We start from the raw sequence: 14,751 nt of genomic DNA, 5'->3' as shown, positions 1-14,751 counted from the left end.
TTCATCTCTGAATAACAATGCCCTCTTCCCTAGCACTCAGCAGACTGGCTCCCTGGGCATATTTGATTAACTTAAGAACGGCCATACTGGGTCAGATCAATGCTCCATCTAGCCTAGTACCCTGTCTTTCGACAGTGGCCAATGCCAAGTGCCCCAGAGGGAATGAACAAAACAGGTAACCATCAAGTGATCCATCCCCTATTGCCAGCTTCTGGCAAACAGAGGCTAGTGACACCTTCTCTACCCATCCTGACTAATAGCCACTGATGGACCTATCCTCTATGAACTTATCTAGTTCTTTTTTGAACCCTATTAAAGTCTTGGCCTTCACAACATCCTCTGGCAAAGAGTTCCACAGGTTGACTGTGCGTTGAGTAAAGAAATACTTCCTTTTGTTTGTTTTAAACCTGCTGCCTATTCATTTCATTTGGTGACCCCTAGTTCTTGTGTTATGAGGAGCAAATAACACTCCCTTATTTACTTTCTCCGCACCTGTCATGATTGTATACACCTCTATCATATCCTCCCTGAGTCATCTCTTTTCCAGGCTGAAAAGTCCCAGTCTTACTAATCTCTCCTCCTACGGAAGCCGTTCCATACCCCTGATCATTTTTGTTGCCCTTTTCTGAACCTTTTCCAATTCCAATGTATCTTTTTTGAGGCAGGATGACCAGATCTGCACACAGGATTCAAGATGTGGGCGTACCAGGTGTGGTCTCCCCATCTCAAAAAAGATATATTGGAATTGGAAACAGCTTGTTTTACAGAGCCCAGCACTGCGATACGCTCCAGCGAACAAGCCTGCACTGGCTGGGGTTAGGCCATCTTCCATGTCTACCCATCGGCTCTGGGGTTACTTGCTCTGGCAATGGGTGTATTATACCAGGGAGGTTAGGAAAGTACTGGGAGCTAATGTTACCTCATAGTTGGAGCACCAGCTGGGGACTTCAAACATGGGTTCTGTTCCTGCCTCTGTCATTGGCCAGCTGGATGACATTGGGCAGGTCACTTCACCTATCCCGTGCCTCAGTTTCCCCTCTGTACAATGGGGATAATGACACTGCCTTCCTGTGTATAGGAGCTTTGAGATCTACTGGTGAAAAATGCTGTTGAAGAGCTGGGTACTAGAGTGGGGCCCTTCCCTAGGAGAATGGGGGAAGGGCGGGTGTTGGCATAAATTCGGGCCCCATCCTGGCGTAGGGGACGCCACGTTAGCCAGAAGGTTGCTTGGCCATGGTTCCTCCCAGCTCGTGCTGTGCAGCCCAGCCCAGCCACCTATCTCTGTCTTAGCCAGCATTTTCTAGCCTAGGGCCTTACCCAGGAGCAGGGTTCCCTTTGGCCTGGGGGGACATCTGCCTCATGGGCGTGGGGATAAAGGCAGGGATTCCCTTGGCAGAGCCTGTGCAAGGACCCATGGGTAACGAGGGTTCCCAGGTGGGGGTGTGGGGCTTCCTTGTGGATTGGGGGGATGAGGATAGTGGTGAAGGACAAGGCCACTAAGCTGCTTCCCTATCTCCCCTCTCCTCCAAAGGTCCCTGCAGCAAAGTTCTGCCTGCTTGCATTTACCGTATCTGTCTCCTCCAGGCCCCGGGCTCTCTCCTGGCCCCACTCTTCCCCACCCTCACAGACAGGGCCCAGCACCGCAGCTGTTTCTAAAACCCAAGCTCGGGCCCATCCAGGAAAGCACGTCAAAGGCTACCACAAACTCAGCATAGGCAAGGCCGTTAGCATCTGAGCTGGAGACGCAATCCCGGCTCCGAGGGCCCAGGCCCTTTAGTGTTGCCCCGCTGGTCTTTTCTCCCCTCTTGCCCTGGCCGGAGGGAGAGGAACAGACAGGGCCATGTCTCTCCCTCGCGGCCGCTTGCTTTGTCCATGTGTGTCAGGCAGAGCAGGGGTAACCACAGCGACAGAAGAGCAGCTGGGGCTTCACGTGTCTTGGTGCCTAGACGGCCCGGTGATGGATGTAATAGGTGGGCAGCGTGCTCAGACTGCAGCAGGAGGAGGATGGGGAGGTCGGAAGAATCAGCCAGGGAATGGGGGGAGAAAATAAAACTGGAGAAACTAACTATAACTCTCCCGCTAGCTCTGGCTGGAGCCTGGGTGCTCAGTGCAGGGGACCGTGCCTGCGCTGGAGAGCACACATCAAAGGAGAAACAGAGCAAAGACTCTGGTCTCCCCATAGAGACTTAAGTGGGGCCCCAGTGTGAATTCTCAAGGACCCCAATGAGACTGTGAAATTTACCCCTGCACAGAGGGCTAGCCTGAGGCCACTTCCCTACAGTAAACCCTTTAATTACCTGCTAGAAAGGAGGGCAAACACGCAGTTTAGGGCTCGTCTACATGGGGAACTCAGAAAAATTAATCCAACTTCACTAAAGGTGTGAATTTAAAATGGATTGGTTAAACTGCATTAAGTGCCTGTGTGGACCCTCTGATTCAGAATTAAAGTGGCCTTAATTCAGCTTAGTTTAATTCACTTTGGAAGTGAATTAAGCTAAACTGAATTAAGTCAACTTTAATTCTGAATCAGAGCATCCACATGGGGGCTTGCTGCAGTTTAACCCATCCAGTTTGAATTCACACTTTAGTTAATTTGGATTAATTTTTCTGGATGTCCCCATGTAGACAAACCCATGTTTAAACCAATGGCCTTAAACAATGCTTAGGCCTCTTATTGGCCTGATGCACAGGGTAAATTCCACCCGTGGTGTTTTAACAGTAAATATGCTCAGAATAAAGTTACTTGGTTGATCAGGGTCGGATACTTATACACGGTTCACCTCTTGAAAGCTAATTCCTAATCGACTGGGCCTAAACCACAATAAGCCTGGTTTACACCAAAATCGGGGTGTCCACACAGCCTTCTTCAGTCATTAAAAATCACAGTTCAATCAGTGCAACTTTCCAGTGTACACAAGCCCAAAGCAGTTTGGTTTTGCATAGGGTTTGGTGGTTTGGTGGCAGGATTTTCGAGCCCGAAGAAAAGCCCAAAGCATAAATTTGACAGAGATGAAATTCAGCCCCATTCTGCGGAGGTGGGTGAGCAGAGCAGTGCACTGGGGATGCCCCGGAACAACAGAAAGCTGAATCTGCTCTGGCTTTCTTTTTTGGGTGCTGTGGAAATCTTGTCTGAGAGGAAAGAGGTGGATCTATTTATAGAAGAATGGCAAATCCATTCATGGGCAAAGAATTAATTACTGAACTCTCAGTCCTTCTTTGGAGCCAGAGCTGCAGTCCCCACACGGGTCTCTCTTGATCCTTGCAGATGGGAAGCAAGCAGCTCGCCTTGCCTAGAGGAGGGAGGGAGCCCTTTGTAATAAGTAATGAATGGCAAAAGCAGGGGGATTAACCAGGCAGAGTTTCACTTCCCTGTAATTCCCTGCTAGGAAGGACGTCAAACTGGGTGTGTCTGTCTCAGTGGTAGGGAGAGAAAAGGAAAGGGAAAGAACTCAAAAAGAAGGTTAATGCTGAGAACTGTACAGGAGTTAGGGAAGGATGGGGCTGCCGTCCAGCTGGGATTAGGAGGGGCCAAACCAATGATCAAAATCCAGATACTTAGAATCATAGAATCATAGAATATCAGGGTTGGAAGGGACCTCAGGAGGTCATCTAGTCCAACCCCCTGCTCAAAGCAGGACCAATCCCCAATTAAATCATCCCAGCCAGGGCTTTGTCAAGCCTGATCTTAAAAACTTCTAAGGAAGGAGATTCCACCACCTCCCTAGGTAACGCATTCCAGTGTTTCACCACCCTCCTAGTGAAAAAGTTTTTCCTAATATCCAACCTAAACCTCCCCCACTGCAACTTGAGACCATTACTCCTTGTCCTGTCCTCTTCTACCACTGAGAATAGTCTAGAACCATCCTCTTTGGAGCCCCCTTTCAGGTAGTTGAAAGAAGCTATCAAATCCCCCCTCATTCTTCTCTTCTGCAGACTAAACAATCCCAGTTCCCTCAGCCTCTCCTCATAAGTCATGTGTTCCAGACCCCTAATAATTTTTGTTGCCCTTCGCTGGACTCTCTCCAATTTATCCACATCCTTCTTGTAGTGTGGGGCCCATAATGGACACAGTACTCCAGATGAGGCCTCACCAATGTCGAATAGAGGCGAACGATCACGTCCCTCGATCTGCTGGCTATGCCCCTACTTATACATCCCAAAATGCCATTGGCCTTCTTGGCAACAAGGGCACACTGCTGACTCACTTGCCTGTGCCCTTATCCTGGGGTCTCACTGGGACTTCATTCTAGGGAATCTTACTTCCCATCCATGCTCCCTCTGCTTCTGGTGCACCAGGGTTAGCACCACTGGGAGCGCGAATGTAGGCAAGGCTCTGGGAGCTTCCTGTGTCGTCATCACCCTGTCAGTGAACCTGCTCAGTCAAGGCACTGATTGGCCCCATATGCCCCCCGCCCCCCCGGTTCAGTCAGTGGCAGAGTCCGGAACTCCCGGCCCATACACTCCGTTTGGACCATGATGCCTAAAGCTGAATTTCCAGCCAATCGGCTGCGGTTAGGCAATGTGCAGAGTCCCCAGAAGAGCCTGTGTCAGCGCACGGTGGGTGCAGAGCTCGTCTGCCTCTGGCCCCACTGTGCTCAGCTTGTCTTTCTGCCGGAAGATGCTCATTGCGTTTCATACCCGGGGTGATTCTTGGAAGGGAAATGGCCTTGCAGTCTCTGGCCAATAGGAAACGCAAAGCAGGGCTTCTAGTCTTCCAAATTTCCCTCTAAATGGCTGCACATCAGGCCCTTTGGGAGCATCTTGTGGGACTCGACCGTAGCAGAATTCACGTGCTGCTGCTCCACACCGGCCTCGGTGCCAGCCTGAGCCTTTCCCCCTCTCTCCCTGTGCACGCAGTATGGAATCGTTCTGGACGCCGGCTCCTCCCACACCGCCATGTTCGTCTACAAGTGGCCTGCGGACAAAGAGAATGACACGGGGATTGTCAGCCAGCACAGCATGTGCGACGTGGAAGGTAGGAGTCAATTAATTGCTTGTGCTACGTCACGTGGCTCTGTAGTGGGCGCTGTCTGGGTACTGTTGGCGACTTCAGACTGGCTGGGCTGGGCCTGCTTCTTGTCTGGCTTACATCAGTGTAACTCCATTGACTTCAGTGCCGTTGCTCCTAATTCTACCCCATGGTGAGAGAAGAATCAGGCTAGTGACTTTTACAAGCCTTGTAATTCACAGTGCCTTCCCTGCCAAACTATAGGGTTATTAGGGTTGCCAGGTGTCCGGTTTTGAACCGAAACACCCGGTTGAAAAGAGACCCTGGCAGCTCTGGTCAGCACACCTGACCGGGCCACTAAAAGTCCGGTTGGCCACAGCGGGGTTAAGGCAGGCTCCATACGCGGCTCTGTGCGGCTCCCAGGAAGCGGCCGGCATGTCTGGCTCCAAGGTGGAGGGGTGGCCAGTAGAGCTCCATGCGCTACCCCCACCTGCAGGTGCCACCCCGAGCGCCGGCTCTGCAGCACCCATTGACCAGGAACGCCGTGGCCAATGGGAGCTGCAGAGCCAGTGCTTGGAGCTGTGCCTGCAGGTGGGGGCAGCACACACAGCCCCCCTGGCCACCCCTCTACCTAGGAGCCGGACATGCTATCGCTTCCCAGGAGCCATGCAGACTTCCTCTGTCCCCAAGAAATGCGGGGGCAGCACTGGTGTAGCTGCTATTTAAGGGGCCACCTGAGGTCAGCATCTCAGTACCGGAGCCCCAGCGAACCACAGCAGCCAGAGCTGCCTGGAGCCCGTACCCCAAACCCTGTCCTGCACACATTCCATCTCTCACATTCAAACTGTTGCAGCTCCTGGCCTTCTCTTGATGCCTGCTTGTGCCTTGCAGAGAAATTGAGCGAGGGTAGGGGAGAGCAAGCAATCAAGGGAGTGGGGATGGAGTGAGCAGAGGTCAGGGCCTCGGGGCAGGGGCAGGGAAAGGGTGTTGGGTTTTCCGCAATTAGAAAGTGGGCAACCCTAAAGGATTATTGTGATGAAGAATTAGAGCTGGTGGAATAACCCAACATCCCCAGCGAGTGGGACTGAGTCTGTTTTACTGAAGTGTCTGTGTTGTGCCATGGTTTTCATCTCTACCTATATAAGGTCAAATTCTGGATTTAGTAGATGTGGGCTCCATTGATTTCAATGGGGTTACACCACTTGGGCCACCAGCAAATTGGATGCAGAGCTTACTTGGCCACTACCTTGTGCCATTGCTTATAGCAGTGCAGAGTGGTAACAGATCAAAAATGACGGCCACAAATGACCACACGAGGTGCAAGACAGGAGAGAAGTGGGCCCAGAATTGTACTAGATACGCTGGCTGTTATGGAACTATTTGATTTGTTACCCCACCTGGACATAAGGGAGGTGAGAGCAGCGTTCTGGAGAGTGGTTTCAGAGTAGCAGCCATGTTAGTCTGTATCAGCAAAAACCACGAGGAGTCCTTGTGGCACCTTAGAGACTAACAAATTTATTTGGGCGTAAGCTTTCATGGGCTAAAACCCACTTCATCAGGTGCATGGAGTGGAAGATACAGTAGCAGGTACATTTATACATAGTACATGAAAAGATGGGAGTTGCCTTACCAGGTGAGGGAGTCAGTCTAACAAGACAATTTAATTATCAGTAGAATACCAAGGGAGGAAAAATCACTTTTGTAGAGGTAATGAGGGTGGTCCATTTCAAACAGTTGACAAGAAGGTGTGAGTAACAGTAGGGGGAAATTAGTATGGTAAAATTAGGTTTTGTAATGACTTATCCACTCCCAGTTTTTAGTCAGGCCTAATTTGATGGTGTCCAGTTTGCAAATTAATTCCAGTTCTGCAGTTTCATGTTGGAGTCTGTTTTTGAAGTTTTTTTGTTGAAGAATTGCCACTTTTAAGTCTGTTATTGAGTGACCAGGGAGGTTGAAGTGTTCTCCTACTGGTTTTTGAATGTTGTAATTCCTGATGTCAGATTTGTGTCCATTTATTCTTTTGCGTAGAGACTGTCCAGTTTGGCCAATGTACATGGCAGAGGGGCATTGCTGGCACATGATGGCATATATCACATTGGTAGATGTGCAGGTGAATGAGCCCCTGATGGTGTGGCTGATGTGGTTAGGTCCTATGATGGTGTCCCTTGAATAGATATGTGGACAGAGTTGGCAATGGGGTTTGTTGCAGGGTTTGGTTCCTGGGTTAGTGTTTTTGTTGTGTGGTGTGTAGTTGCTGGTGAGTATTTGCTTCAGGTTGGGGGGCTGTCTGTAAGCGAGGACTGGCCTGTCTCCCAAGGTCTGTGAGAGTAAGGGATCATCCTTCAGGATAGGTTGTAGATCTTTGATGATGCGCTGGAGAGGTTTTAGTTGGGGACTGTAGGTGACGGCTAGTGGCGTTCTGTTATTTTATTTGTTGGGCTTGTCTTGTAGTAGGTGACTTCTGGGTACCCTTCTGGCTCTGTCAATCTGTTTCTTAACTTCACCTGGTGGGTATTGTACTTTTAAGAAGGCTTGATAGAGATCCTGTAGGTGTTTTCTCTGTCTGAGGCATTAGAGCAAATGCAGTTGTCTTAGAGCTCGGCTGTGGACAATGGTAGATGTGGTCTGGATGAAAGCTGGAGGCAGGTAGGTAAGTATAGTGGACAGTAGGTTTCTGGTATAGGGTGGTGTTTATGTGACCATCGCTTATTAGCACTGTAGTGTCTAGGAAGTGGATCTTTTGTGTGGACTGGTCCAGGCTGAGGTTGATGGTGGGGTGGAAATTGTTGAAATCCTGGTGGAATTCCTCAAGGGCCTCCTTCCCATGGGTCCAGATGATGAAGATGTCATCAATGTAACACAAGTAGAGTAGGGGCGTTAGGAGACTAGAGCTGAGGAAGCGTTGTTCTAAATCAGCCATAAAAATGTTGGCATACTTTTTTGGAGATTGAGGATCTAGGGTATGGGCTGAGCAGTCCTAACGGCCGAATCTTTGATACAGCCAAAGCCTGGGCAGAAGATTTGAGCTGAGCTTCGTTATGTTGTTGTTAATTTCCTGGAGTTTGGCTTTCATTAACCAAGACGGGGTTTTAGAACACACTGTGGATGGTCTTGGTTTTAAAACAGAATGATAAAGGTACCTGCTCCCAGGGCTGTGTATACGAATGGGGTATACAGGGTTCCCCAGCACTCATTTGGGATGATCCACATAATTCACTCAAGTCTCTGCCATTTGTGAGTCATACAGCAATCCTGGACCCATCCCGTGTAAGTCTTCATGCCATGCTGCCGTGTGTGCCCTAGCCAAACAGCACCACGCTCCTCGGGTGTTTGTGGCTCTCCCAGACGCACACGCACCGGCAGAAGCACGTGGCCCATCGCACGCTAATGCTGATGCCAGACATTTGGCCCCTCAAACCTTTTCCCCTCCCACTCTGCATTAGAGGAGTGGACCTCAGAACTGCAACGATCATCTCTGAGCCCCACCCATACCACAGCCAAAATCCAGCCTGCATCATTTCCACGCCCATCATCCCAGGATAAGGTTGAAAATATCCCCCACCCCCTCTCTGCATGGCATTCTGTCCCCTCTAGTAGTGACTGGGCCACATACAGAGATTCATGAGCCTGCTACAGGGTGGTCTGCAGAGCTGGGTCTCTTAGCTCTGGCAGTAGAGGGCCACGGTTTTAGATCACGAGGTCCCAGGTTCGATTCCCCCCACTGTCAACAACCCGCCCACCCTCCCGGGTCGTGTCATTACAAACATGCTGCAGTAGCTCTGTCTACTTCAGGCTTGTCAGCTGTGCTTGGCAAAGGATGGGTCCCTCCCCTCAGCTCCCCTTGTGAATGTCGGGACATGGGCCTGGAGCATGGCAAACAACTCGGTCAAGTCCTCTCGTCCGTACACCTTCTCTTGGCACTAAGGTGCTGGCAGGCGCTGGGTTGCCCATGCTTTATTAAACCAGGCACTGAACTCAGCCACTCCATCCCCTGCAGCCTGTTCCCGGAGCTCAGCTGAGAGAGAGGCTAGCGTGTGTGTCTGGGGAGCGGGGAGGCAGGTGTGACACCTCTTGTCCAGCACATCTGGGAATCCCAGGGCCAGAATGGCCTGGAGTCCTGTCTGCACTGGACTGTCTAAGTGAGTCTGTAACCAGGCGGTGATCCAGCTGCCTGTAGTCCCTGTGTACTCCGCACGGGCCATGTGGTCCATACCTGCAGCCGGATGGAGCTTTGGTCTGGCCAGGATGGAGGCTGGCACCATTCCCGTCCTGTCCCCGATTAAACTCACAGCTTCTGTACTGCGTAGCTGGGCCTCCTAACCGGGCCTGTTACCCAGTCAGCTGGGCCTTCTTTCTCCCAGCCCTCTGTGCAGTAGGATGACCCAGGGTGCATCACTCCAGGGGCTGCCACTCTGCTTATAACATAGGTGGAGCTGTAGGAGGGATGCTGCTGTATACGGTGCATTTTATCCTATGGCTCCGCTCACGCCAGCCAGAGATCCTCTTCCAGAATCCTCGGGGTGACAGCCACCTTTAAGCATGGTCATTGCTAGCATGGGGCTGAATCCTGCCATGCCACGTGGGACAAGCCCGTGAGCTCTGACTGCCTGGCCTAGGGTTGAACTCCTGGGAACGAGAGGGAGGGCGGCTCCCCTTGCCATCTGCCCGAGCCGGGGTTCCCTTTCGGAAGACCTCCTGGTTCAGCCTGGCTTTCAGCTGGCGGGGGATTTTGCGTTGGGTGGAGAGCAGAAGTGGCTGTATTGTTTGGACATTGGAATGGCTAATCCCAGCCCTTGTTATATGTGCCTGGGCATGACACGATGGGCACAAAATAACCCGACTGAAGTAGAGGATTGTGCCGACTCACCCACAAGCCTGGGTGTGTTTTCCCTTCCCACGTTCTCAGCTGTATGTACAGCTGCAAAAATCCAGCCAAGGCTCCACCACGCCGGCCCTTTGACCGGCCTGGAGAGAACGGAGCTGCCTTACAGTGAGGAAAGCCCCGTGATCCCCTCCCTAAAAGGAGCTGGCACAGGCTTGGGAAGAGGGCACAACCCCCCCCACCCCACCCCGGCTGCCCCTACTGAAGAAAGAGAATAAATGGGATTGGCTGGAGTATGCAAGCCAAGACCACCCATGCTGCGTGCTGTGTTTGCATAAGGCCCACGGTGGGCTCCCCATCCTGGGGGACGTCTCTTGCTCCCCCGCACCATCCCTGCAGAAGGGTTTGGGTCACAGCTGTCGTGCGGGGGGAGGCTAGGGGCGCCTCTTGGGGTGCGCCTCTGCTGGGGCAGCTGGCCGGTTAGAGCCACAGTCGCTCTCCGTCCCCGCACTCCCTTCCCCGCCCGGCAGTTGCTGACGCTCAGCACAGCTCCCCAGTTCCTCAGCATGCCCCTGGACCAAGCGGCCAGAGACCAGTGCTCGTTTTCATCTCGCCTGCAGGTGGTGGGATTTCCAGCTATGCCAAGGACCCCCCGGCCGCCGGCAAGAGCCTCAAACAGTGTCTCGACCAGGCTGTGAGCGACGTCCCCAGGGAAAGGCATCCACTCACCCCCCTCTACCTGGGGGCCACCGCGGGCATGAGGCTGCTGAAGTGAGCTTTTGCTGTCGTCTGCTGTCGAACCCCCTCCCTCTTGCCAGGGCCCGAGCCAGGCCAGGGCTCTGGTCTTTAAAGGGGATGTGCTTGGGTTAAACTCTTCCATCGCCCGTCTGTGCAGCCCTGTTGCCTGGAGAGGCGCAGCTGAGCACGGGAACATGTGAATTGTCACCCTGGGTCCATCTGGCTCAGCGCCTTGTCTCCAACCGCCCCAGCCCGTCAGCTTCCTGAGAAGGGGCAGGGAGCCCCCCAGTGGACATTAATGGAATAACTGGCCCATAGGAGAAGTTTCTTCCTGACCCGGGAAGTTATAGGTTGGACCTGCCCTGGTGCAGGAGGGTTTATCATCCCTATAAAAATGTTTTGCTCCAAATACGTCCCTGGGTTTTCTCCTCCATAAAGGTGTGATCCTTTTTCAAATCCTGCAAAGTGCATGTTCTACGTTATTGCAAATGAACCCCAGAGGGGTTAGATCTGTTGCTCTATTGGCTGGAAAGGGTGGTGTGGAGAATAGGCTAGACCAGCACAGGGTCCTCCACCTCTCCTTTTCTGTAAGGGGAAGCTGGGTGGAGTTAGAAGTGCTCCCCTTCCTCATGAGTCCCGCAGCCCTACCTGGGCCCCTGGGTCACCTTGTCCAGTGCAGGATAAATATCCTGCATTAGATCTGCACTGATTGGGGAGCCACATGTCCCCACCCAAGCAAGAAGCCCATCTAACCATGGCTCGCAGGAAGGAAGGAATGAACCTTCTCTGGCCAATGCAGGCTTATGAGTCAGCTCTTCTCCCCCACCCTGCCCTAACGCAGCAAGGGCGCTGCCCAGTCAGCAATAGTGGAGGTAAGCGTAGAATGCCTGCCAGACGAGCAATGGCGAGACCCTGGCTGGTGCCTGTCTGTAATGCGGGCAGGAGGGAATGATGGCCAAGGCAAGCGCTAGTCCGGCTGAGGGGCTCACTCAGTCTTCCATGCTATACTGGGGAGAAGAAACTGAACTGAGATTTTTTGGCTCGGGTCCCACGTGGAAACGTAGAGACCCTCCAGGTCTGTGACTAGTTTAGCCCTGTGCAGCGTGACAGCTCCAGGTCCGGGCACTATTTAAGTCCCACCTAAGCCCCATGCAGTGGCCAGTTTCACTGTTGAAGGGGGCTTGGGCAGCCTTTCTCCTGGATTGCTGAAGGGATGCTTTCTTGGTCCCTCGTATGCCATAGCTGTGGCATGCATTAGAGTAACCACTGCCTTTCATTGCCCCCTGAGGGAGGGAGGTTGCAGAGCTGTCTCCCTTTGCCCCGCGTTCCACGGCCCTGACTGTGCTGGGTGGTTTGGGAAGTGGCTCACGGTTTGATCCCCTTGGTGCAGGCATTTGCTTCTTTTCTCTCGCAGTGAAGCATTGCTTTGTGTCTCCCGTAGCCTCACCAACTCGACGGCCTCAGACAGCGTCCTCAGCGCAGTGACCTCAATGCTGAAGTCGTACCCCTTTGACTTTCGGGGGGCAAAAATTCTGTCGGGTGAAGACGAGGGGTTGTTTGGCTGGGTCACGGCTAACTATCTCCTGGAGAACTTCATCAAGGTATGCCCAGCAGGACTGGCTTCCTAGGACGGTCCCTTCCAGTGCCCATCGAGACATGGACTCACCCCATCATTCGCCTGCAAGCCTGTCTACTCCACACAGGTAGCTGGCATAGCGGGGAAGAGAAAAAGCCCATTTCTCCCTGGCTGCCTCATTACCTAGGACCTAGGTTTTCCTCTTTAAAAACACCTACCTTGTCCCTTGCATAGGCAGAGTGCTGCTGAGAGACTTCCGCTTTGTGGAGACCACAGGGCCAGAGATGTGAACTCACCCCCTCCTCCTGCATTCTCTGCACTGAGGTGGGAATGCCAAAGCCCTTCTGAGACCACTTGAAAGGCTAGTGCTGTTAAGCAGAGGGTCTGACACATGCTTGCGGTCTGGACCCTTTTTAACGCTGCCCCAATGCTGGCCCTTTTCCGTAGAGCATCAGGAGAGCTGCGTGTTAGAAGCCTCTGCAAGTGCCAGGTGTTATTAATGTTACCGGCCAATGGCAGCTGTTGTTCAGACGCGCAAACAAGTTGAATGGCTCTACGGGTCGGTCAGATACCACGGTGATGGGCAACCGTCTAAAAACCTAGCTAGGGTTGCTGTAGCACATGGCCTGGGTTTGCTGTATAGAGGTAGCAAAAAGCCCAGGTCTCCAGCCAGCCTCGAGGAGAACAGTGGGACCTGATCCTTGCAGTGGACACGAAGGGGCTGGATTTTCCTTCCACCTTCCCGGCATTGGTCTCATTCAGTCCCCAGCAGCGACTGATTCTCTCCAGCGCCCAAGGGAATCTGGAGGCTGCTTTTAACATAGCCCCTGGTGGATCTGCTCATGGAGCGTCCTTCTTGAACTGGGTAGAAACGCAGAGGTCTCCCTCACCAGTTCAGCAAGGAAAACGGGATCAGCTTCGTGCCCGGAGACTGCTCCATCCATTCTGGAGCTGCAGTTAGGGAGCGGGGGAGTACCCAGCACGTGTTGTTGGCTGAGCCATGGGGGTGCAGTGGAGGCAGAGGGTAGGAACCTGCTGGGATCAAACTGTCCCCCTGCTGCATGCATGCAGCTCCTGCTGCCTTCAACGGGAGCCGAACATGCGCGACTGAGAGGCCTGCAGTGACACGTACGCAGCTACTGGGACTTGCAGAATGCCTTGCCTGGCCCCAGCCTTAGGCAGAATGACCTCTTGGGGTTCTTGTGTCCAAAGGAAGCTACTGACCATGAGCCAGCCCCTCTTCCTTCTCCGGCAGGGACCCTCCTCTGCAAGCTATTGCGCCCCATGGCAGCAGGGTGCTGAGCTCCCTCGCCCCAAGAGAGGTCAGTGAGTGTGGACGGTGCTCACCCCTCGCTCGACTGTGCCCCACCAGTTTGCTGCTGGAAGCGCTGGCGGGAGCGCTGCCAGCAGGTGCAGGATCGGGCCCTGCGTGGATCGTTGTGCTCCTCTAGCACCGGCATCTTGATCTGAAGCCAGCCAAGAGCAGACGGGCATTCTGCATGGTCTGAGCCACGCAATTAACCATCTCTGTGACTTTGCTTCCGTTCCCCTTCCCCACAGTACGGCTGGATCGGGCAGTGGTTCCGGCCAAAGAGACCCACTTTGGGGGCCATGGACTTGGGGGGAGCCTCTACCCAGATCACCTTTGAAACCCAGAAGCGGATCGAGGACCCCCAGAGCGGGGTGACGCTGCGGCTCTACGGACAGACATACAGGGTGTACACCCACAGCTTCCTGTGCTACGGCAGGGACCAGATCCTCAGGAGGATGTTCTCCAAGGTCATGCAGGTACGGAGGCCTGGCTCTGCCCCAGCGGGCTCTCCTCAATGGCCTGCAGGGCGAGCTCCCAGCATTCATCCCCGCTCCCTCCTCAACCACCAGCCCCCCACGCCATGTTCCCACCCAGGCTGCTACACACAGGGCTCCGGGTTCAGGTCACCAGGTGCTTTGGAAAGAGCAGGGAGGGTGCTTGCCCCGCTCCGGAGCATGTTCTGCTCCTCTCCCCCCGATCCCCACGTCCCCACAACCTGGAGCAGCAGCAGTGAACGGCAGCTCGTTAGCGGGGAGCCAAGGCTCAGCCTGTTACAACCCATGCTGAGGGGCCTAGAATTCCAGACGGAGCAGGGAGGGCTCAGCCGGGTGCACCCTACGGGCGCTGCAGCAGCATAGCTAAGGTGCCCGAGTGCAGACGCACACGACAGCGACCAAAAGGGCTTTTCCCCTCGCCGTGGGAGCGCCACCTCCCTGAGCGATAGGAAATGCTCACGGCTCTGTTATCGCCCTCCCAAGGATGGAGGCTGAGCTCCCTTCATGGGGTTTGAACCTGGGGGCTGAGCTCCCTTCACGGGGTTTGAAGCCGGGGGCTTCGAAAGTCTGGGAATTTCAAACATGCTCTGCAGCCTCCCCCATGCGACTGGTGCTGATGCAGAGCCGGGCACAGTGCACATCACGCACGTTAGTTCAACTCCTTTGGTGCTCTGGAAGGGACCCCTGAGGAAAGCCAGGTCTCCTCCCCGCTGCTCTTTGTTGCCGGGATAGGCTGTGCCAGTTAGGAGTTACTCATCTTCCGGGGCTGAGCTGCCACCTCCCTGCCTTCAGAGACAGCCGTGGACACATAGGGTTGGACACTATCTTGTCAGAGCACCATCGCTACTGAAATCTTGCAGC

General features: G+C 53.6%; 1 protein-coding gene across 1 annotated transcript in view; it reads left to right on the top strand.

The window, feature by feature from the left end:
* Positions 1 to 14,751, top strand: part of ENTPD2 (ectonucleoside triphosphate diphosphohydrolase 2) — a 43,007-nt gene that overhangs the window by 21,554 nt on the left and 6,702 nt on the right. The window contains exons 2-5 of the mRNA XM_037879819.2: positions 4,858 to 4,975; positions 10,391 to 10,541; positions 11,950 to 12,109; positions 13,645 to 13,872. Of these exons, the coding sequence (XP_037735747.1) occupies positions 4,858 to 4,975; positions 10,391 to 10,541; positions 11,950 to 12,109; positions 13,645 to 13,872 (657 nt within the window). The remainder of the gene's footprint in view (positions 1 to 4,857; positions 4,976 to 10,390; positions 10,542 to 11,949; positions 12,110 to 13,644; positions 13,873 to 14,751) is intronic.

This window comes from Chelonia mydas, chromosome 16, assembly GCF_015237465.2.
Source record: "Chelonia mydas isolate rCheMyd1 chromosome 16, rCheMyd1.pri.v2, whole genome shotgun sequence".
Classification (NCBI taxonomy): domain Eukaryota; kingdom Metazoa; phylum Chordata; order Testudines; family Cheloniidae; genus Chelonia; species Chelonia mydas.
Note: the sequence above shows the minus strand (reverse complement) of the source record. Positions and strands in the feature narration are given on the sequence as shown.